Source organism: Scyliorhinus torazame, chromosome 3, assembly GCF_047496885.1.
Source record: "Scyliorhinus torazame isolate Kashiwa2021f chromosome 3, sScyTor2.1, whole genome shotgun sequence".
NCBI lineage: Eukaryota > Metazoa > Chordata > Chondrichthyes > Carcharhiniformes > Scyliorhinidae > Scyliorhinus > Scyliorhinus torazame.
Genome location: NC_092709.1, coordinates 334,418,897 through 334,443,573, shown reverse-complemented (window position 1 = coordinate 334,443,573; position 24,677 = coordinate 334,418,897). Strand labels below are relative to the sequence as shown.

Here is a 24,677-nt window from a genome sequence, read left to right as displayed (position 1 = left end):
AAGTTCAAACTATTTTTCAGCCATTTCTTCAAAACTGATTTTAAAAAATGTCTCAATTACAATATAGAACTGTTGAATCTAGACTCTCAGAAAACTTTAAGTCACAAAACAATTATGTATAGCTTCTCTCAAACAACAGCCTTCCTGTAAAGTATCCCAACTGCCTATTGTCCCTCGAACAGAAATTCAAACTGTACCGTTTAATTTAAATTCCGGTTAAAGAATAAAATCCATAGATGTTACCGACAAACAACAAACCCTAAAAGATATCAGAATTATCAATATCTTACATCAGGCAGCTGAAAGGACAGTCACCAATAATTAAGTGATTATAATCAGGTATTAAGTGTCCAGAATTGGAGTTAGTAAGAAGCGCTCCGAAAGCTAGTGATTCCAAATAAACCTGTTGGACTTTTAACCTGGTGTTGTAAGACTTCTTACTTGCCCACCCCAGTCCAAAGTCCACATCAGAATTGGAGGAACAGAGGTCTTGTCAAGGCTGAAGGAGGTCACAGCTAGGGAGAGGTGAGGTCATGGGAGAGATTTGAAGACCAGGATCTGAATTTTAAAATGGAGGTGTTCTTGGGACAGAGTTGTATTTGTCCAATTCAGAAATTTCAATCCCAAAGTTTACCCAGTTGTCTTTATTTATAAGGAGAACAAAGTACAGACACAGATATAATGCAACACACTTTATTAAATATAGTTAACCCGTGAATTACCCACTCTATATAAATACAAGAAACACCCAGGATTTGACTATACTACCCGCAAAGGTGGTTTGGTATGCTCTAGATCCGATCCTTGAGTCCTGGTTCCTCTTTGCGAAGGCGATTCTCACTGGCTGTTTCTTGCTTTCTTGCGTCCTTCCTTCCTTCCTGGTCTGGTCTGCTCTTGGTTGTCTCTTCGCTTCCTAGATGTCTGGAATAGATGCCTATTTTTATCTCCCTGTTGCCACCCACCCCCTTTTCCACCTGCCCTTGGCCTTCGACCAATGGAGTCGTGGCGCCCAATGGTCTGGTTGATGACCTGTTGACAGGGCACCTGAGCCCTCCCTAGGAGGAGGGATGATTGCTTAATGGGTTATCAGGAACTGTGGACATTAGGCCAATGCATCTCAAGTAGGAGCAATACTTACATGATGGGTTATCAGGGGCTGCTCCAGACATGCCCCGGCAGCCTGTCTGAGTTCTGTATATTCGGTTTCTGAAGGCTTCTTGCTGGAGTGGACTGTGGTTTAAAAGTGCCCAATTTTTAAATTTAGGACATCCAATTTAATTGGCCTTAAAACTAGGCCCTGATTATATTACCACAACAGAGAGCCAATATAGATAGGTCAGTGAGCATGTGTGTAATGGGTGCACTGTACTGACACTGCAGAGTTATGTAGGAGTTGAAGCTTATTTACAGTGGAAGATGGGGGGGCATGCCAGAAGAGCATTCAAATGATTTAAGTCTAAAAGCACCAAAGGTTTGGAAGAGGCAGCTGATGAGTTGAGGCCGAGATAGATGTGGTTTATGTAAAAGGAGATGGGTGTGGGGAATGAGTTGAAAATGCTCATCTCATCGCAGTGCCAAATATAGTAATGCCTTAGTTGCAAATGGTCTGGTTCAGTCTCGGACAGTGACCAGGAAGAGGAACATTGCTACTGTTTTGGGACAGTTATTTGGATTGAAAAAGCTAGATACAGTTCTCACCCTGCTTTTAAGTAGGCGAGCAGTTTATGTTTCCTGAAGTGATCCAGTTACCTTCTTTCAAAGTCTGATCACATTGGCAACAACTTCTAAAATAACTTCTCTCTAGCTGTACGTGATGCCACCAGGGGAGATGGCCTATATGCTGTTTGATTTGGTCTACATGATGTAATGCAGAAGTTGTGTGGCTTTTCATTTCAATTTTGTTAAAAGATAGCAGTTTTTTTTGATACTTTGAGATATTTAGATATTTTTTGTTTGTCTCTTGGAGATTGAAAATAATGTGATCTTTTCTGAACTTGCTTATTCAAAGCTCGGCAAACCATTGTAACTATTGTGTTCATATTTTTAACAGATATCATGATACTCAAAACGTTTTTAAGTGTCAGTCAAGTCATGGATGATAGAAGAGCCAACATATGCTGCCTCAAAGAACTTGAGCAGCTGACTGTTTGAAGAAAGAATTAACTTCATGTTTCTTTTCTGGTGCAGTTGTACACCAGCTGTTTTTCATTGAGCAGAATTGGCTCAGTTGTGCAATTAGCTTGGGGTATAATCTATCCGTGAGAGATCTCATTTGATACGCAATGTAATTAAAGCTGTGGGTTTATAAGCTCTACCTTCAAATCCTGACAAAATTGTTGTTCAGCACCAATTTAATTATACAACTGGATGAGCAAAATAGGGATGTGGGGCACTTGTGGCTTGCTTGCTCCTCATTGGCCCACTGAAAATTAGTTTTATCTTTTGTGAGTCTGACATTGGGCACTTGGGTGTTGGTGGGTTTTGGAGTGGATGGGGTGTGCAGAATGAATAAAAGTAATCAGACTAGTTGATTTTTTGTAAGTCCTTCTGAGATAGACATCTGCTGTGTGTCGTTCTATAATTCTATTGAGTTGCTGTTTTGCGTTACATCCCTCAAACAAAATGATTTTGCAGGGCATTTTTCGTTTTAATAACTTCTGTTAATGCTGCAGGCTGGGACACTGGTGACACTCTGGGTTCACGCAGGAAAAAGGTTTTATTTTAAGTAAATGTCTACTGCCTCACTAAGCCTGGTCTACTTATTAAGAGATCTATCTTTCATTCTATTTCCAGATGGCGAAGAGTTAGTGGAGGTTCAAGGAGACTTGGGAGTTCAAGTAAATAGATCATTAAAACATGAACAGGTGGGCAGCACAGTGGCGCAGTGGTTAGCACTGCTGCTTTGTGGCGGCGAGATCCCAGGTTCGACCCCGGCCCTGGGTCACTGTCCGTGTGGAGTTTGCACATTCTCCCATGTCTGTTTGGGTCTCACCCCCACAACCCAAAGATGTGCAAGGTAGGTGGTTTGGCCCACGCTAAATTGTCCCTTAATTGGAAAAAATGAATTGGGTATTCTAAATTTTTTTTTTAAACATGAACAGGTACAGAAGATCGTTAGAAAGGCAAATAGGGAAATAGAGTAGAAGTGGGTAGCAGTTATGCTTCAGCTATACATAGCCCTGTTTAGATCACACCTGAAATACAGTGAGTAGTTCTGAGCACCAAAATCTAGGAATGATTTTTGGTCTTTGAGGTTGTGTAGCATGGATTTACCAGAATGATACCTGGCCTCCAAGGGTCAAATTATGAGGTGAGATTAAGCAAGCTACCGCTGTATTCCTTGGAATTTGGAAGGTTAAGGGAAGGTTTGTTCGCCGTATTCAAGTTACTAAGGGAAACAGGTTAATTTGAGAAAATAATTTCGGCTCGCTGGCGAGTCAAGGATGAGGAAGCATGGCCTAGAGTGAGACCTTTCAGGAGTGAAATGAGGAAACACTGCTTCACCCAAAGGCTGGGAGAAGGTTGGAACACATTTTAAATCTGAGATTTTGTTGGCCAAAGATCTTGAGGGATATGGGGCCTTCACTGCCACTGGGTCAAAATTTTGGAATTCCCTCGCACTGTGGGTATACCTACACCTCGGGGTCGGCAGTGGTTCAAGATGGGTAGATGGAATTAGTTCACAAATTCCATCATCTAATTGAACGGAGGAACAGGTGTGAGGGCTTAAATGGCCGTTTCCTAGGATAAAAACGGATGAGACCATTCTCAGCTGGGGCCAACAGAGAGTGAAACTGAAGTAGAATATTTACTAATGGTCCTTTGTTGTGGCAGGAAGTGTTCAGTTTGCTCCATATTTGACATATCTCCCTGCATCTTCCCGTTTTTACAACAATTTTGTACATATCAATAAGGTGACCCCTTATTTTCCTCCATTTTAAGAAAAGCAAACAAAGAATAAAGGAAAGTACAGCACAGGAACAGGCCCTTCAGCCCTCCAAGCCTGCGCCGACCATGCTGCCCTTCTAAACTAAAATCTTCTACACTTCCGGGGTCCATATCCCTCTATTCCCATCCTATTCATGTATTTGTCAAGATGCCCCTTAAACATCACTATTGTCCCTGCTTCCACCACCTCCTCCGGCAGCGAGTTCCAGGCATCCACTACCCTAGCTTATGCAATCTCTCCTATAGTTGCAATTTTAAAACCCTGGCAATATTCTTATAAATCTCCTCTGCTCTCTCTCCAGAGAAATTATGTTCTTCCTATCATGTGGTGACCAGAACTGTACACCGAATCCCAGCTGTGGCCTAACCAGGGTTTTATGCAGTTCAATTATTACACCCCTGTTTTTGTATTCAATCCCTCACCTAATAAAGGAGTACATTCCATAAACTTGCTTTATCATCTTATCTACCTGTCCTGCCACATTCGGGTACTATGGACATGCATCAAGGTCTCTCATTTCCTCTACCCCTTACAATATCCTTCTGTTTATTCAGTATGCCCTTACATTTGGGAAGGGCAAACAATGCATTACCTCACATTTTTATGGATTGGGTTCCATTTGCCACTTCTCTGCCTTCTCAACCAAACCATTAATAAAAAGAATGGAATACCAAACCCATTCCACAAATTTAATTGTTAAATTCTATTTGTTGAACATTTCAAATTAACATGCCTTCACAGTTGGAGGCTATGCTCACAGGTGCCGAGGCCCAAGGCTCTGGAATTCCCTTCCTAAACATTGCTCTCCTCCTTTAAAAAACTTCTGAATAACCTACCTCTTTGAAAAGCGTTTGACTAGCTGGTCTGATATCGCCCATGCGGCTTGGTGTCAAATTTTGATTGACAACAACAACCTGCATAAATGTCTTTAATGTAATGAAATAAACATCCCAAGGAACTTCACCACAGCAATATAAAACAATGGCGAAGGGAAAAACTAGTTTTGCTTTACAGACGATGAGTAATTTGAATGGAGCTTGGGCGCACAGGAATTTAAGAGGGGAAAGAACTTATGATAAGTGAGCGAAAGGAAGAACAGTTATTGTCTTATAGACCAGGGAAAATATATTTAAAATTCTACGATACTCCAAGGGCAGAATTTAACACTGCTCACGTGGGCATGTGCCTGGCCCGAAAGTGGGTAAAAGCACAAGCGAAGCCGTGCACATGCCCCAACGCCCTTGCGCGATATTTCAGTTGGCGTGTACAAGCCAGAAGTGCAGCCACTGACGAGCAAGAGGCAAATTTAAATTATTTAAACAGCAGTTGACTGGAATTTTAAATGGCACGTCTGCCTTCACTGTTGGCCGGCAGACTGATTGGCAAGGCTGGCATTATGTTTATGCTGCCATCTCGATCCAGGGTGGGAGGACAGTCAGGGCTTGAATAAATAGATATGAAGATTGAGGTGTGTGTATGATTGTGCTGCCCAAATTTCTTTTGCCAGTCAGGAGCTCCGCAGCATATGTCCCCCTGAGAGAGCATATTGGAACCGTCATCTTCCATACTCCCTTTCCTCAGCTCCCACCCTCCCTGGCAGGGTTCAACCTTTCACAGAGCGTGTTGCGTGCTGGATGGCCATTAATTGGCCATCCAGCGCTAATAATGCAATCTCGGGGGTGCGGAGGAGGTTTCACATCCGCTCCCGCCTGTGCCTACTTCGGGCAGGCCCCGAATGTAACATTCAGGCCTAAGGTTTTTAAAAATTATTTCACAGGATGTGCTTGTTGTTAGCAAAGTCGGCATTTATTGCCCATCCCTAATTACCCTTGAGGAGGTGGTGGTGTGCCACAATCTTGAACCTCTGCAGATCATGAGGTGTAGGTCCACCCACAATGCTGTTAGGCAGGGAGTTCCAGGATTTTGATCCATGAACAGCGATATATTTCCAAATCAAGATGGTGAGTGGCTTGGAACGGAACTTCCAGGTGGTGGTATTCCCTTGCATCTATTGCCCTTGTCCTTCTAGGTGGTAGTGGCCACAGAAATATTGTAATGTATAACAGCAATGACACGGGAACGGATTTTCGCTCGAAAGGAGAAGTTAACAAAACAACTAGTTGCTTTTATCTTTGCTGCTTCAGGGAGTTGAGGTGTCGACGAGTGAGCTCAGTGCACCTTGCTTCTGCACCTACACTTGCATGGTTTTTATGTAGGTGGGTGCAGGCTTAATTCAGTCATTTAACAGAGAAAGTTTTGTGGCTATTGGAAAACAGTGGGAATTTGTTTCGGATTCCTCGATTTAAAAATCACTGTGGGCATGTTGGATGAGACTATCTTTCGATGCTGTATGATTCTATGGTTCTCTCTAGTTCTGCTATCGCTGCATTCTGCAGCAGTTTTAATTGCTGAATGTCTTAGCTGGCTTCATCTGGAAGTTATTGTTGTTTCTCAAGTCAGTTTTTATTGTGGTTAAACTAATGCATCACAGCACAAGTACATGCTCAGCCAGCTATGTGCTTGTTGACATTGTGTACCATGATGCAACAGCACATGCCTGATGCTGCATCTGGAATAGAGCAGTCATTAGCCTCATGGACTACTAGACTAAGGATGATCTATTTTAAAATAAAAATAAGCCTTCACAGGTACCAGATATGTTTGGTTGGAGATTGCTGCTAGCTGCAGTAGGCTAAAATGGAGCCTGGATGTCCTGGTACACTAGTCATTGAAAGCAAGCATGCAGGTGAAGCAAGCAGTTCGGAAGGCAAAACACCCATACTTAGACTATTGTATGTAGTTTTGGTCTACTTATCTAAGAAAAGATATACTTACCATAGAGTGAGTGCAGCAAAGGTTCAGCAGACTGATTTAGAGTGAGTGCAGCAAAGACTGATTCTTGGGATGGAAGGATTGTTGCATGAGGAGAGATTAGGTCGACAAGGCTGAATTCACTGGAATTTCAAAGAACATGAGGGGATCTCATTGAAATGTATAAAATTCTGACAAGACTGGACAGAATGGATGCAGGGATGCTGTTTCCTCTGGCTGGGGCGGGGTCCATAACAAGGGGTCACAGCCTCAAGATGCAGGCTCGGCCATTGGGGGCTGATATGCGAAACTTCACACAGGGTGTGGTAAACCTATGGAATTCTCGACCACAGATAGCTGTCTGGGAAATTAGTGACTATATTTAAGAAGGAAACTAGATTTCTAGACTCGAGGTGTCAAGGGTATGGGGAGAGAACAAAATCTGGTGTTGAGTTAGAGGATCCAATTTTATGATGGAACAGGCTCGAATGGCCGAATCACAGAATCTACAGCGCAGAGTGAGGCCATTCGGCTCATCGAGTATGCACCAGCCCTTGGAAAGAAACCCTACTTAAGCCCACACTTCCACCCTATCCTCGTAAACCAGTAATCCCACTTAACCTTTCGGACTCTCGGGGGACAATTTAGCATGGCTAGTCCACCTAACCTGCACATCTTTGGTCAGTGGGAGGAAACCGGAGCACCCGGAGGAAGCCCACGCAGACACTCTGAACGTGCAAACTCCACACAGATAGTCACCCGAAGCCGGAATTGAACCTGGGTACCTGGAGCTGTGAGGCAGCAGTGCTAACCACTATGGCACCATGTGGCCCCAGAATGGTCTGCTCCTATTTCGTATGTTTCTGTGGGTTAACATAAACATAAAGCGACTCGCTATTTCATTTACTGAATGAAATGTATTTCCAAATTGGATGTTGACTAGTTTGTATTTTAATTACTATTTCAACAAGTTATGATCAAGGACTGTTTGATATTTACCCCTATAATCATGAAATTTGTTGGCACTTGCTTTGCAAAGTAATTGCTGCAATTTCCAACTAAAAATGGATCCCTGCTGTGAACACCCAATTATAAAAGTTCATTTAGTTTTTTTAAAGGAAATTATTGTTTCATGTAGATTTGTTTAGAATTGTTAAGTGTGACTACAGAGGAAGCAAACAGCTTTGCAGTAAGCTGAGATTGTGATTGGGTTACAAGCAGCTGGGTTTGTCAGTGTAACATCTCGGAACAGTGCTTTAAAATTCTATTTTTATTTCTCTTTATCTATTTGACTCTAAACTGACCTTCCAGTCCCACATTCTCCCCATCACAAGGATAGCTTACTTCCATTTCTTCAATATCACCCAGTATGAAATACAGTTCCCAGGTGATTCCAAAATCCATTGCCTATATAATTTGTAAGTTTCCCATGTTCTCCTGGCCAGGCTTCCATTCATTATCCACCCTCAGTAAGCTTTAGCTCATGCAAAACTCTGTTTTCTAACGTGCATCAATCCTGCTCACCTATTAACTCTGTCTTGCTGAATTCTTCATTTCGTCAATTCAAAATTCACCATCTTCCATGGTGGGATTCGAATCCAGGCCCCCGGAGCTTTACCCCAGGTCTCTGGATTACTAGTTCAGTAACAATGCCACTACGCTGAAGATTTTCTTGCATTAGATATTCCATATAAAGTTGCTGTACATATTCCCTGCAACTCCCCCCTCGCCTCCAATTTATTCAATGGTGTTGCGTCATTACATCACTTTTAAGGTCAATTATAAAGACAGTTTGCATTTATTTAGCAGCTTTTATGTATAAAATACAGTTTCTAGCTGATTCCAAAATCATAGAATCCCTACAGTGTAGAAGGAGGCCATTTGGCCCATTGAGTCTGCACCGACCCTACCCATGAGCACCCTACCCAGGCCCATGCACCCAATCTATCCCCGTAGCCCAGTAACCCCACCTCACCGTTTGGGCACTAAGGGGCGATTTAGCATGGCCAATCTATCTAAGCTGTACATCTTTGGACTGTGGGAGGAAACCGGAGCACCCAGAGGAAACCCACCCAGACGCGGGGAGAACGTGCAAACTCCACACAGACAGTCACCCAAGGCTGGAATTGAACCTGGGACCTCGCTCTGTGAGGCCACAGTGCTAACCATTGTGCCACCAAAATGTACATTACAAAAACAGGAGCCAGGCTAGTACGGAGAAATTAAGATGAGTAGCCAAAACCTTAGTTGAAAAAATAGATTTGAAGAAGTTATTAAAATAAGAAAGGAAAGGGGAAAATGTTTAGAGAGGGAAATCCAAAAACAACATTTCACTTTGTGTAGTGCCTTTAATGTAGTAAATGTGCCATGAAGCCTCACTGGGGCATCATCAAACAACATTGGGCATTGAGGCACATAAGGAGATAATGGGGTGGATGATCAACGGCTTAGACCAAGCGGTAGAGTTTAAGGAATGTTTTGAAGGAGAAAGGAGAGAAGAGTTTTAGAAAGGAAATTGTAGAGTTTCGGGCCTTGACAACTGAAGGCACAGGATCTATAGTGGAGGGATTAAAATGGGGATCTGCGAGTTGTCAGAATTGGAAAAGTGCAGATATCCTGGTGGGTTGTTACAGAATTGGAAAGAAGCAGGATCATGGGATTTTAATATTGACGTGTTCCTTAACTGCTGGGTCACCAAACACTCCAGTGGCGGGTGAATGAGACTTGGTATGAATTTGGATAGAGCCAGTAGAGTTTTGGATGATAATTTTGAGGGTGGAAGATGCAAGGTCAGTCAGGAGTGTGTTTAAATAGTTAAGTCTAGAGGTAATGCAAGCACTGACAAGAGTGTCAGCAGCAGAGCTGAGGCTGGGATGGAGCCGAGCGATGTTACAGGGATGATGGTGTAGATATACTGATCCCAGTATGACACCAAAGTTGAGAACAGTCTGGGTCAGCAGGGGAGAGATGAAGTCAGTGACTAAGGAATGGTATTTATGGTGTAGAACCCAGTTGTGTGCAAAAAATAATCTCAAGAGTACGCAAAAGGTTGGAGTCAGCAAAACTTTTTGGCACATATGTGGCTGGAAAAGATGAGGTGGAACAAGGCATAGAAAGCTTTATAAATGAGGATAAATACTTTTAAGTTTAGTATTTCCAACAATGGTAGCTAATGTCACTGACTTGACCATATTGGCAGTAGTGGGAAACTGGATTTAGTGCTGCATAGCATATGTGCAGGAGAGCTTTGGACAAGTTGGAATTAATGGATGTGGGGCCACCAAGGAGAGCTTTGGGGTAGTTAGAAACATAAAAAAATAGGTGCAGGAGGAGGCCATTCGGCCCTTCGAGCCTTCTTCCCCCATTTGTTATGATCGTCCAACTCAATAGTCTAATTCCACTTTCCCCCTTTATCCTTTGATCCCCTTCACCCCAAGTGCAATATCAAATTGCTTCTTAAAAACGAGCAATGTTTTTAATTGAGCATTGAGGCAATGTTTTGGCCTCAACTACTTCCTATGGTAACGAATTCTACAGGTCGAACAGTCTCTGAGTGAAGAAATTTCTCCTCATCTCTGTCCTAAATGGTCGACCACGTATCCTCAGACTGCGACCCCTGGCTCTGGACACACCCACCATCTGGAACATCCTTCCACATCTACCCTGCCTAGTCTGTTAGAATTTTATAGGTTCCTTTGAAATCTCCCCTCCCCCCCCCCCCCCCCCCCCCTCCCCCCTCCCCAACTCCTCATTCGTCTGAACTCCAGCAAATACAATCCTAACCGATTCAATCTTTCCTCATGCATCAGTCCCTGCCATCCCAGGAAACAGTCTGGTAAACCCTTGCTGCACTCCCTCGAGAGCAAGACCAATTTGAGTCTGGAGGTAACAGAGGCATGTGTATTGATTGCAGTGCAGAGAGACTCAGGAAGCTGAAGCATATAATATTCCACAGGTGGCGGTAAGAAATCTCTCATGGTACAGGCATGAGGTCTGAAGCTCAGCTGAGGGCCCAAAATGAAGTGGTATTTGTAAACTGTCACTTGAAAGAGAGGCTGAGGAAGGGGATCAAGCTATTACCAAGGGAGCAGAATTCATAGGGCAAAATATGAAGGCATTAGTCAGAACTGGGGGAATTTATAATTTAAACAAAGACTAATATCGGACCAGTGCAGAATAAGGTTGGGGACATTGATGGTCAGAAGTGGATGTCATCAGATCAGTTGTGACCGGCAGCTTTTTATTTACCTGTAGATTGTCATTTAAGGGTGCAATGTAAATCCTCGGAGGTTGCACAAAAGACTGGTGGACAAATATCCATTTCTGAGACATGCTGAAAACTTCCAGATTTAGAGGATGTATCGCTATTAAAGCACAGTTCCATAGATGCGGACAATGAAGAAGAAGCTTTAAGGAGGTTGGCATTGTTAATCATGTGGAACACTGCAAAGATATTGTTGAGGAATATTAGTGTTGTCACAATTATAGCAAATATTGTTTGTAACTTTGATGAGGGCTGTTGATGCTGTCGAATGCCATTGTAGTTAAGTTTCAAAATGAGCTGTTGGTGATCTGCTCTGCTACCATGCTTAGTGACGGCCTAATGTTTTCACGCCTCTTTCTGAGGGAATGCATTATTTGCACCTCCACATTGCAAGGTAAAAATTTATGCCGTGAGAAATGTTTAAAACCTTTGTAATATGAACCTTTTATATGTTTTGTATACACTTTTAAGGATATAAGTGTTTGCTGATGGCTGCTATTTGAACAAGGAGTGCCAATATTTGCACACTTTATTGCTGTGTTGAACTGCAATGGAGTGACATGGCATTAACCCAATCCATCATAATAACAACATGACAGCCTGGCAAGAAGATCATAGGGAACGCTTTATGTACCCAACAAGTATACACCAACCATAAGGGGAGGAATGGCACTGTGGTATTGTCACTAGACTAGTAATTCAGACCAATGCTCTGGGGACCAGGGTTCGAATCCCACCATGTCAGATGGTGCAATTTGAATTGAATAAAAATCTAAATTAGAAGTCGAATGAAGACTGTGAAACTATTGTCGATTGTTGTAAAAACTAATGCCCTTTAGGGAAATCTGCCATCCTTACCTGGTCTGGCCTGCATGTGACTCCAGATCCTCACCAATATGGTTAACTCTTAATTGCCCTCTGAGATGACCCAGCAAGCCACTCAGTTCAAGGACAGTTAGGGATGGGCAACAAATGCTGGCCCAACCAACGGCACTCGCATCCCCATGAATGAATTTTTTTAAAATTCAGAAACTCTTCTAATCGCATTCCAAAAGCAATTATAATGGCCTTTCCTGGTAATCTGTTCCCCAAATCCATGAATTACCTTTTGGGGGTATCAATGCCCACCTTTTGGGTGGAAGAAGTTCCTCTATGTTCCCTACTCCATCTAGTGCTTCCAGCAAGTTAATTTGTTTGATGGATTGACAGTCACTGGATGAGCATGATTTCTTGACTTGTGCTGCCAGATGTACCTGATTTGCCCATACTGCTTGTCTGCAGCTGGTTTCTGTTGCCAACGCCGTATTCCTGGAGGTTTCTGTCATCTGGTCTCTCTACTCAAAGACCCAATCCAAACAGTCCCACTCTTCAACGTTTTTAGACCTCATAATCAAAGGTGTTCAAAGAAAATGAGGAAAACAGCATTTTTATTCTAATTTCCTTCTGATTTCTTTCTCTCTCCCATGTTACTCACAACAATGTCCAAAGATAAATATTCAATTCCTGGGAAATCTTGGATGGCTAGCAACCCTAATGTAGATAATCAGTTCAGGGTTACAAACTGAATCCAACAACAGAATTGTCGATGGTGATCATAAGACGAATCATTACTAAGCTGCGTTAGATTCAATTTCCTACAGATGAGTATTAAAATTTAACTCATTTATTAATTTTAACATTGTAAGATCCATGTCGTCCTACATGCTTAGGCTAGCTACTTTAGACTGTGATTGTGTTTTGAAGAGTGTAACTTGTTTTTTGGGAATAGCTGGATATTTGAAGCTAGGATGTCACTGTGATGTGGCATTTGCAGTTTTGATTCTCAAAGTACCAAAGGCCCGAACTAATGTCACAAGAAACATCCTCTGTAAGTGTCACTAAGCCTTGGATAGGGTGCAGAAGAGATTTCTGAGAATGATAGCGGAGATGGGGGACTTAATTTCTGTGGGAACTGAAGAAGCTGGAGTTGTTCTCTATAGAGCAACAAATGTTAAGAGCAGGTTTGATAAAGGTGTTCAAAAATCGCGAACGTTTTAAATAAAGTAGATTAGGAGAAACTGTTTCCAGTGGCAGAAAGTATCTGTCGGTAACAGAGGAACCAGATTTAAGGTGACTGGTGAAAGAAGCTCAAGTGACACAGTGGTTTGACACAGTGAGTTGCTGTTATCTGGAATACACTAACTGAAAGAGTAATGGAAGCAGAAGATAATTGGATAAGTACTTGAAGGGAAAAGAAACGTATTGGGCTGTGGGGAAAGGGCAGGAGTGTAAGATTAATTGGATAGTGTAACAAAGAACTGGGCATAGGCATGATATATCAAATGGCATCCTCCTGTACCATATTATTCTTTGATCCTATGTCTAATGGGTGCATGGTCCATAGTATTTCGGTTGAGTTGAGTGTGCACTGTACATGTCGGCAAAATGGCCTTTCCTCATTCCATGGTTTGCTCTCATCACTGAATCGTAGAATTGTTACAGTGCAGAAGGTGGCCATTCAGCCCATCGTGTCTGCACCGGTTCGCCGAATGAGCAATTCACTTATTGACATTCTCATACTTTCCCTCTGTAACCTTGTATGTTCTTCTGTTTTAGATAACAGCCTAGTTCCCTTTTGAATGCTTTGAGCGAAACTGCCTCCGCCACACTCTCAGGCAGTGCATTCCAGACAACCACTTGCTGCATGAATAAGTTATTTCTCGTATCGCTTTTGTGCCTTTTGGCAATTACCTTGAATCTGTGCCCTTTTGTTGTCAATCCTTGCACTAGTGGAAACAGTTTCTCTCCAGCTGTCGAAACCCCTCATGATTTTGAATACCTCTGTCAAATCTGTTGTGGTCACAGTAGATTATTAAGGGTATCTGGTATGTAGACCATCAGCGTCAGGAGACTTGTTGGCTTTTAGTCCCATTAATAGCTCCAGTATATTTTCTTGGCCAATATTGATTGCTTAAATTTCTCATTCTCAAGGTGCAAACTCTTTCACAGGTGTAAGAGTAAATGGATGGAGAGGCAAGAAAGGAGGAGTTAGGAGGAGTGAATAAAGACTTAGGTTGTGTGACGTTTTAAGACCATAAGACATGGGAGCAGAATTAGGCCACTCGGCCCATTGAGTCTGCTCCGCCATTCAATCATGGCTCATATTTTTCTCATCCCCATTCTCGTATTTTCTAAGAGGAGTGAGATGGAGTTCAAGGTTTATGACAAAAAATTCCAGAGATTTGGATCCGTGCAGTCCAAGGCTCTGAACCAATAGAATGGGATTACACACTAACGTGGCTCATAAATTTAGGAGTGTCTTATTCATGTACACATGGATTTTTAGGAAGCAAAAACGGAAAAGCGTGTGACTGTGCAGATACATTCTGAAGAACTCAGTGGCGCAAGGAGACAGGTGGGGAAAAGTTTGACTGGATAAAATGTTAAGCGAAATGCTCGGTGACAACTGAGGATGGATCATTTAGGGTCACTGCTATTCGAGACAGTTATGATACCACAAAGAACTATCCAGTCTCCTCCTGTTCCACAGGTATCTATCCAATTTCCTTTTGAAAATTACTGTTGAATCTAACACCTAGCACATCACTGCGCAAAAAGGTTTCTATTCATTTCCTTCTCTGTGCCCTGTCCAAAATGCCTTGACGACTATCCTAAAGTCTGCCAGACAGAATTTGGCACCGTCCGCTAGCTGATGCCCAACCAGTGATTTCAAAATATTTAGTGCAACTTTATTGCTTTTTGCAGCAATCTGAACATTTTCTGGCACTTTCAAAGATTTGTATATGTGAACCCGTAGGCACTCCTCGCATCCCATTTAACATTGTGCCATTCAATTTATATTGCCTCTCCTCTTTCTTCCTTCCAAAATGTATTACTTTGTTGAAGCTTGCTGAGGAGCAGTGATGGGATGTGTCACAATGACTGCTTAAAGCCGAGTACTTCAATTTGCAGTCAGTTCACTTAAACTAGATGGTCGTTTCCTGATGACCAGCAAGCAACTAGCATGATTTCTGTACCTTATCTCTTGTTTTGCAGGAGATAACAGACTGCTGTCAAGCTATACGAACAGAAGGGGGTGCTATTGGGTCTCAGTTGGGCGAGCTCATTCCCATCCCATTGCATTCGGGCATCGGAAGCAACTTCCAAAAAATTTATGAAAATTACAACCAGAGATTTGAGGATTACCGGAGGAAGATCATTATTGGAAACTCATTAGCAGATTCTTCATTTGCTATCGATGTCACTTATGTTATAGACTCTGGAATGGAACAAAAAAATGTAAGTGAACTCTTCGACTCTTACGTACGTTTTTTGTGCTATTAACGATTACGTTTCAAATCCAAATTATCATTTACTTCTCAAGAAAACTCTTGAATTTATATTTACTGTTTTGTTTTACTCCTGTTTTAGACACGTTTTGCCTTCTTTTAATCTTTTTATTATTTGTACCGTCTGTCACCCATTGGTGCTGGGGAATAAACATTTACAGATTAATTTACACCTAATCTGCAACGCAGAAGTCCGGTCAGATCCACTACGCATTTTACATCCTGCTTGGTTTTCTTTTTCATTGGAAAAATAAGCATCCAATCCCACCCCATCCCATCAGATCCCTCCTGGGCAGGTTAGGTTGTGCCAAGATGTATACAAAGCACTCGATCCCGAGTATAAGCTCACACTACTCTACACCACCAGCGGCCCCCTGCTTAATCAGTACAGCAGTTCACCATTTCTCCCACGAGCCATCCAAGTGAGATTGTGAATTGAGTGCCAGTTGGCGTGTTGAAGGGCCAAGCTCACAAGCTACATTGAACTACATTGAATTTGGACCATTCAGCCCAACTGATGGTCGTGCCCCATAAGAGCCTCCTCCCAGCTTCCAACCCAATCAGCACCTTCTATTTCTTTCTCCATCTTGTACTTATCTAGCCTTCCCTTTGGTGCATCTTAGTATTGAGTAACCTACATTGACATTCTCCAAAATCATTATCTGTGAAACTGCGCTTCATTTTTAATAGGATATTTTATTAAAGTAGAACCATCCTGTATTTCTTGTTGGTAGCATCTACGTCTACATGAATAGTGAAATTGCATGCCTTACTGTGTGTCTCTAGACTTTGACTACTCATGCCATCTATTGCCGTGTGATTAATAGACTTTTTTGAATGACCTGCCAAATGAATGAGGATTTACATGATGACCGGGTACTAATAGTAGAGAAAAAATATTTTGGAATTGGCAGGCATTTGTTGTTCTAGTTCATTGTCACCAGCTTGCATTCTAGCTTTATGGAACAATCCCTCTGTGCAGCAAATCACCCCATATCAGAATGTACCCAATGCTTGGATGTGAACATGAAGGCCCCAGTTACTCTGATGTCATGGATTTTCGTTTGTGGCAATTCTACCTGCCCAGTATCTTTTTTCGGTTGCTAGCCCACTCAGTGAGCAGATTTTATCGATTTCCTGACCAAATGGGGTTGGAGCTCATGAACTCTGGTTTTGTCATCCAATGAAAGCCTGCAATTCAGTAGCACCTTTCACAATCTCAAGAAATCTGAAAGTGCCTTACAAGAGCTGAAGTTTGTTTTTAAGGTGTAGTTATTGTTGTAATGTCGGAAACAGGGCAGTGAGGTCACACAAACATAACCATATCCTTTTTTTAGGTGTTGGTTGAGAAATAATTGGTGGCAAGACCGATGACAGAACGCCGCTAGTGTAACAATGACGCAACTCTACCCTCTGATGAATGTTTGTTTTACTTTGATGCACTGTATTGATTATGATTTCTCTGTACAACATTATAAATGAGCACTAACATGGAGGCTAGATATACACAAAATCAGATCTGAAACAGTCTTGCTAGTTTTGAGGGGAGACCATACTGACACAACAGCAAAATCTATAATTTTTTGTATGCGAGTAGCTTTCTGTGCCTTGACTGCTTTCCCTAGTAGAAACATTGCACTCTCTGGGAATCAGTGACATTATAAATTCACAAGTGTGTCGACAAAGTTTCCATGATTTAAGGGGGTAAGTTTCATGAATCAAGAGAAGTCTGTCAGTCTTTTTGACTGACACACAAGTCGTTCCATGTATTTGCATACGCATTGAAACCTTACAGTGGAGAAAGGGACGTCATTCTGCCCATCGAGTCTGCACCGACCCTCTGAAAGAGCACCCCACCTAACCTGCACATCTTGGACTGTGGGAGGAAACCAGAGCAGCTGAAGGAAACCCACGCAAATACAGGAAGGATGTGCAAACTCCACACAGTCACCCAAGGTTGGAATCAAACCTGGGTGCCTGGTGCTAACCGCTGTGCCAACGTGCCACCACATTCTTATCGCAGAGCTCGGTATGGTCACTTACTAACTTTGGGTACAATTCCTTTTTTAATTCTAAAGCAGGAAGGAAACAACTGAACAATCTAAAACAGCTTTTAAATCGCCAAGAGCTACCCAGTAGTCTGCTTCCTCAAGTAGTTCCAGGATTGCAGCACACAAGAGTTGCCTGTAGTTGGTGCTCTTCACACAATTTTACAAATTTATTACATACACTGAACTTTGATCCTTTGTAATGTTTAAAATGTGCCCAGAAAACAGCCTCTGTGTAATATGTATAGAAATGATTCATCGTGTTTTAATTGCTAATATTGGCAAAAGGAGCCCAATATTTTCAACAATTTTATTTGGAGTTTTTCCCCAAACTTTATTAGGAGAATTGATGAATACCAGCGAATCGTGAATGGTAATTGCATTTATACTGCATCTTCAAAGATGCGGTATAAATGAAAATTACTATTCACATGTATTGATTGATTCCTTGGTATTGATCAATTCTCCAAATCTCTACTCTAATTATCATAACGGCAATTTATAAAATAGTATATGGTGGAGGGAGTTAGTATTAAAAAGTTCAAATAAATCATTCTCTCTAATTTAATTTCCCTATTCTTTTCCCCTTTTTCATTAAATTCTTGCTCAACTTTGATTTCATTCCTTCCTAACTGCAGTAACTGAGGAGCCATTCGATCATGGCTTGTCTCGTCTTGGCCTTAACTCCACCGTCTTGCCCATTCTCCATAACCCTTCAACTCATTACCAATTTAAAATGTGTCTGACTTCTCAAATTTACTCACTGTCCCAGCATCCACCATACTCTGGGGAATTCCACAGATTCTCAACCCTTTGTAGAAGTAGTTTACCTCAACTCTGTTTTAAATCTGTTACCTCTTATCCTAAGACTATGATCTCTCGTCCTAGAATGCCCCTCAAGAGGAAGCATCCGTTCCACGTCTACTTTATCCATACCGCTTATCATCTTGTATACCTCAATTTGATCTCCCCTCATTCTTCTAAACTCTAGAGAGTATAGGCCTAAACTGTTCAATCTCTCCCCATATGACAAGCCCCTCATCTCTGGAATCAATCGATTGAACATCCTCTGAACTGCCTCCAATGCCACTACATTTTTCCTAAAATAAGGGAACCTAATTGTGCACAGTACTCCAGGCGTGGTCTCACCAATGCCTTGTATAATTGCCATGATGTGGAGATGCTGGCGTTGGACTGGGGTGAGCACAGTAAGAGGTCTTACAACACTAGGTCTAAGTCCAACAGGTTTGTTTCAAACACTAGCTTTCGGAGCACTGCTCCTTCCTCAGGTGAATGAAGAGGTATGTTCCAGAAACATATATATAGACAAATTCAAAGATGCAAGACAATGCTTAGAATGTGAGTATTTGCAGGTAATTAAGTGTTTACATATCCAGAGATAGGGGTAACCCCAGGTTAAAGAGGTGTGAATTGTCTCAGGCCAGGACAGTTGGTAGGATTTCGCAAGCCCAGGCCAGATGGTGGGGGGTGAATGTAATGCGACATGAATCCCAGGTCCCGGTTGAGGCCGCACTTACGTGTGCGGAATTTGGCTATAAGTTTCTGTTCGGCGATTCTGCGTTGCCGCTCGTCCTGAAGGCCGTCTTGGAGAACGCTTACCCGGAGATCAGAGGCTGAATGCCCTTGACTGCTGAAGTGTTCCCCTACTGGAAGGGAACATTCCTGCCTGGTGATTGTCGCGCAATGTCCGTTCATTCATCGACGCAGCATCTGCATGGTCTCGCCAATGTACCACGCGTCGGGACATCCTTTCCTGCAGCGTATGAGGTAGACAACGTTGGCCGAGTCGCACGAGTATGTACCGCGTGCGTGGCGTTCTCACGTGTAATGGTGGTATCCATGTCAATGATCTGGCACGTTTTGCAGAGATTGCCATGGCAGGGTTGTGTGGTGTCGTGGTCACTGTTCTGAAGGCTGGGTAGTTTTCTGAAACAATGGTCTGAGGTTGCACGGTTGTTTGAAGGCAAGTAGTGGGGGTGTGGGGATGACCTTTGCAAGATGTTCATCTTCATCGATGACGTGATGAAGGCTGCGAAGAAGATATCGTAGGTTCTCCGCTCCAGGAAAGTACTGGACGACGAAGGGTACTCTGTCGGTTGTGTCCCGTGTTTGTCTTCTGAGGAGGTCGGTGCGGTTTTTTGCTGTGGCGCGTTGCAACTGTCGATCGACGAGTCGAGCGCCATATCCGTTCATACAAGGGCATCTTTCAGTGTATGTAGATGTCTGTTACGCTCCTCCTCGTCTGAGCAGATCCTGTGTATATGGAGGGCTTGTCCATAGGGGATGGCTTCTTTAATGTGTTTAAGGTGGAAGCTGAAGAAGTGGAGCATCGTGAGGTTATCCGTGGGTTTGCGGTAAAGCGAAGTGCTGAGGTGACCGTCCTTGATGGAGATGAGTGTGTCCAAGAATGCATCTGCTTTTGGAGAGTAGTCCATGGTGAGTCTGATGGTTGGATGGAACTTATTGATATCATTGTGTAGTCGGTTCAGTGATTCTTCGCCGTAGGTCCAAAGGAAAAAAATGTCATCAATGTATCTGGTGTATAACATCGGTTGAAGGTCCTGCGCGGTGAGGAGGTCTTGTTCAAACTTGTGCATGAAGATGTTGGCATATTGAGGTGCGAATCTGGTCCCCATAGCTGTTCCGTGTGTCTGGATGGAGAACTTGTTGTCGAAGGTGAAGACGTGATCCAGAATGAAGCGGATGAGTTGCAGAATTGCGTCTGGAGATTGGCAGTTGTCGGTGTTGAGTACTGAGGCTGTTGCAGCAATGCCATCGTCATGGGGGATGCTGGTGTAGAGTGCCGAGACGTCCATTGTGACGAGGAATGTTCCTGGTTCAACTCGTACATGGGTGCTGAGTTTCTGTAGGAAGTCTGTCGTGTCGCCGACAGAAACTGAGCGTACCTTGTACGATGGGTTTCAAGATGCCCTCGATGTAGCCTGAGAGGTTCTCACACAGATAGGACTGAAACGATAGGACGGCCTGGTGTGTTGGCCTTGTGTATTTTTGGGAGGCAATAGTGATCTCCAATGCGGGTCACCTCAGCACTTCCCTTTACTGCAAGCCTGCGGATAACCTCAATATGCTCCACTTCTCCAGCTTCCACCATAAACACATTAAAGAAGCCATCCCCTATGGACAAGCCCTCCGTATACACAGGATCTGCTCAGACGAGGAGGAGCGTAACAGACGCTGAAAGATGCCCTCGTACGAATGGGGAATGGCGCTCAACTCTTCGATCGACAGTTCCAACGTGCCACAGCAAAAAAACGCACTGACCTCCTCAGAAGACAAACACGGGACACAACCGACAGAGTACCCTTCGTCGTCCAGTACTTTCCCGGAGCGGAGAAACTAAGACACCTTCTTCGCAGCCTTCAACACGTCATCAATGAAGATGAACATCTTGCCAAGGTCATCCCCACACCCCCACTACTTGCCTTCAAACAACCACGCAACCTCAAACAGACCATTGTTTGCAGCAAACTACCTTGCCTTCAGAACAGCAACCACAACACCACACAACCCTGCCATGGCAATCTCTGCCAGACGTGCCAGATCATCGACATGGATACCACTATTACACGTGAGAACACCTCCCATCAGGTACGTGGTACATACTCGTGCAACTCGGCCAACGTTGTCTACCTCATACGCTGCAGGAAAGGATGTCCCGAAGCGTGGTACATTGGCAAGACCATGCAGACACTGTGACAATGAATGAACGGACATCGCGTGACAATCACCAGGCAGGAATGAAATGAAAATGAAAATCGCTTATTGTCACAAGTAGGCTTCAATGAAGTTACTGTGAAAAGCCCCTAGTCGCCACATTCCGGCGCCTGTTCGCGGAGGCTGGTACGGGAATTGAACCGTGCTGCTGGCCTGCCTTCAAAGCCTGCTTGGTCTGCTTTCAAAGCCAGCGATTTATCATTGTGCTAAACCAGCCCCAATATACCCTTCCAGTCAGGAAACACTTCAGCAGTAAAGGGCATTCATCCTCTGATCTCCGAAGCGTTCTCCAAGGCGGCCTTCAGGACGCGCGACGATGCAGAATCGCCGAGCAGAAACACATAGCCAAGTTCCGCACACATGAGTGCGGCCTCAACCGGGACCTGGGATTCATGTTACATTATATTCACCCCCCACCGTCTGGCCTGGGCTTGTGAAATCCTACCAACTGTCCTGGCTTGAGACAATTCACACCTCTTTAACCTGGGGTTACCCCTATCTCTGGATATGTAAACACTTAATCACCTGCAAATGCTCGCATTCTAAGCATTGTCTTGCGTCTTTGAATTTGTCTGTATACATGTTTCTGGAACATACCTCTTCATTCACCTGAGAAAGGAGCAGTGCTCCGAAAGCTAGTGTTTGAAAAAAACCTGTTGGACTTTGACCTGGTGTTGTAAGACCTCTTATTGTATAATTCCAACAACATTTCCTTACCTTTATACTGTATTCCTTTAGCTATAAATTATTGTGGTTGATCTTCTGCCTCAATCCGAATCTCCTGCTTGCTCCCCATATTCATTTATTCTCTGATACATCAAAATTCTGTCCATTTCTGCCTTAAATAATGGAGCATCCACGTCCCTTTCTTCGAGAATTCCAAATTTTCACAACCCTTTAAGTGAAGACATATCTGCTCATCTCCGTTCCAAATGTCAAACTCCATATTCTGAAACTGCCTTCTTTTTCTAGAATTCCCAGCCAAGGAAACAACCTCTGTGTGTCCCAGGCAAGCCCCTTCAGCATCTTATATGCTTCAATGAGATCAGCACCCAATTTTAACTTCAGATAGTGTTTGCCCATTTACTCAGCCTTTCATCAAAGGACTATCCTCTCATCCCAGAAACCAATCCAGTGAACTTTTGCTGTACCACTTCCAGACCAAATATATCCTTCCTTAAATATGGAGATCAAAACTTTTTTAAAATTCATTTACGGGTTGTGGGTGTCGCTGGTTAGGCCAGCATTTATTGCCCATCCCTAGTTGCCCTTCAGAAGGTGGTGGTGTAGAACCGCTGCATCCCTTCAGGTGTAGGTACACCCACTGTGCAGATAGGGAGGGAGTTCCAGGATTTTGTCCCAGCAACAGCGAAGGAACGGTGATATATTTCCAAGTCAGGGTGGTGAGTGACTTGGAGGGAAACCTCCAGGTGGTAGGGTTCTCAGGTATCTGCTGCTCATGTCCTTCTAGATCAGTGTTCTTCAAACTTTTTTTCCGGGGACCCATTTTTACCAACAGGCCAGCCTTCGGGACCCAACCCGGCCGACCTTCGCGACCCACGCCGGCTGACCTGCACGACCCACCATTTTCTCTTACCTTGTTTGCTGCTGACAAAAATGGAGGAAATCATTTTGGGTCCCTTTGGACCTCGTACATACTTCCCCAATGGACCCTGTTGGATGAGGGTGAAGCCTTCCGGTGTTGGAAAGTATGGAGTCTCCATCTGCCCAAAGTTCTGCATTATTTTCCGGTTAAAATGTTTTTACCCCCCCCCCCCCCCCCCGAACATGTTTTAAAAAAAAATGAATAAAATAAATGAAAAAGGTAAAAATTAAAATAAATGAACAAAACCCCCCCCCCCCGATCTTGTAAAACAAAAAGCTGCGACCGTTTATTTTTTTAAAAAAGCGGCCGCACTGCGCATGCACGCTGATGATCTGGCACGCATGCGCAATGCGGTCGCATTTTTTTTACATGTTCGCGGCCATTTTGAAGGCCGTTTGCAGCCGGTGTTTTTAACAGCTGGCTGCTGCGCTCAGATTTGTGCAATCGGAAGCGCCGCGACGGATGGCTCCGCGACCCTCCCGACACCCACCCACGACCCACCTGTGGGTCGTGCCCCCAAGTTTGACAATGCCTGTTCTAGATGGTGGTGGTCGTGGTTTGGAAGATGTTGTGTAAGGATTCTTGGTGAGTTACTGCAGTGCATCTTATGTGTACATGGCTGCCGCTGTACGTTGGTGGTGGAGGGTTTGAATGTTTGTGGAAGGAGTAGCAATCAAGCGGGCTGTCCTGGATGGTGTCCAGCTTCTTGAGTGTTGTTGGAGGTGCACTCATCCAAGCAAGTGGAGAGTATTCCATTACACTCCTGACTTGCACCTTGTAGATGGTTGACAGGCTTTGTGGCGTCAGGAGGTGAGTTACTCAGGATTCCGAGCCTTTGACATGCCCTGGCAGCCACAGTATTAATGTGGCTAATCCAGTTCAGTTTCTGATCAATGGTAACCCCCAGGATGTTGATTGTGGAGGATTCAGCGATGATAATACCATTGAATGTCAAGGGGCGATGGTTTGATCATCTCTTGTAGGGTGTACAGGACATACCTGGGCAACTACACAGTGTCAGGTAGATGCCAGTGTTGTAGCTTTACTGGAACAGCTTGACTAGGGGTGCGGCAAGTTCTGTAGCACGTCTTCAGTATTATTGCCGGAATATTAGCAGGACCCATAGTCATTGCAATATCCAGTGCCTTCAGCCGATTCTTGATATCACATGGAGTGAATCATATTGGCTGAAGACTGAGATCTGTAAGACATATTCACGAGGCCCTATGCTGCTCATGTATTTGCTTTGTTTGGCCCTTGTTCCGCACAGTAACCAATTACTTATTTGCTGATGTACTTTGTCAATTATTGTCAGCATGGCTTTGTGAAGGGTAGGTCATGCCTCACAAACCTTATTGAGTTCTTTGAGAAGGTGACTGAACAGGTAGACGAGGGTAGAGCAGTTGATGTGGTGTATATGGATTTCAGCAAAGCGTTTGATAAGGTTCCCCACGGTAGGCTATTGCAAAAAATACGGAGGCTGGGGATTGAGGGTGATTTAGAGATGTGGATCAGAAATTGGCTAGCTGAAAGAAGACAGAGGGTGGTGGCTGATGGGAAATGTTCAGAATGGAGTACAGTCACAAGTGGAGTACCACAAGGATCTGTTCTGGGGCCGTTGCTGTTTGTCATTTTTATCAATGACCTAGAGGAAGGCGCAGAAGGGTGGGTGAGTAAATTTGCAGATGATACTAAAGTCGGTGGTGTTGTCGATAGTGTGGAAGGATGTAGCAGGTTACAGAGGGATATAGATAAGCTGCAGAGCTGGGCTGAGAGGTGGCAAATGGAGTTTAATGTAGAGAAGTGTGAGGTGATTCACTTTGGAAGGAATAACAGGAATGCGGAATATTTGGCTAATGGTAAAGTTCTTGAAAGTGTGGATGAGCAGAGGGATCTAGGTGTCCATGTACATAGA

General features: G+C 43.6%; 1 protein-coding gene across 1 annotated transcript in view; it reads left to right on the top strand.

The window, feature by feature from the left end:
• LOC140409299 (putative pre-mRNA-splicing factor ATP-dependent RNA helicase DHX32) overlaps positions 1-24,677 on the top strand; it is a 133,618-nt gene that overhangs the window by 55,479 nt on the left and 53,462 nt on the right. Inside the window, exon 6 of the mRNA XM_072497680.1 lies at positions 15,060-15,302. Within this exon, the coding sequence (XP_072353781.1) occupies positions 15,060-15,302 (243 nt within the window). The remainder of the gene's footprint in view (positions 1-15,059; positions 15,303-24,677) is intronic.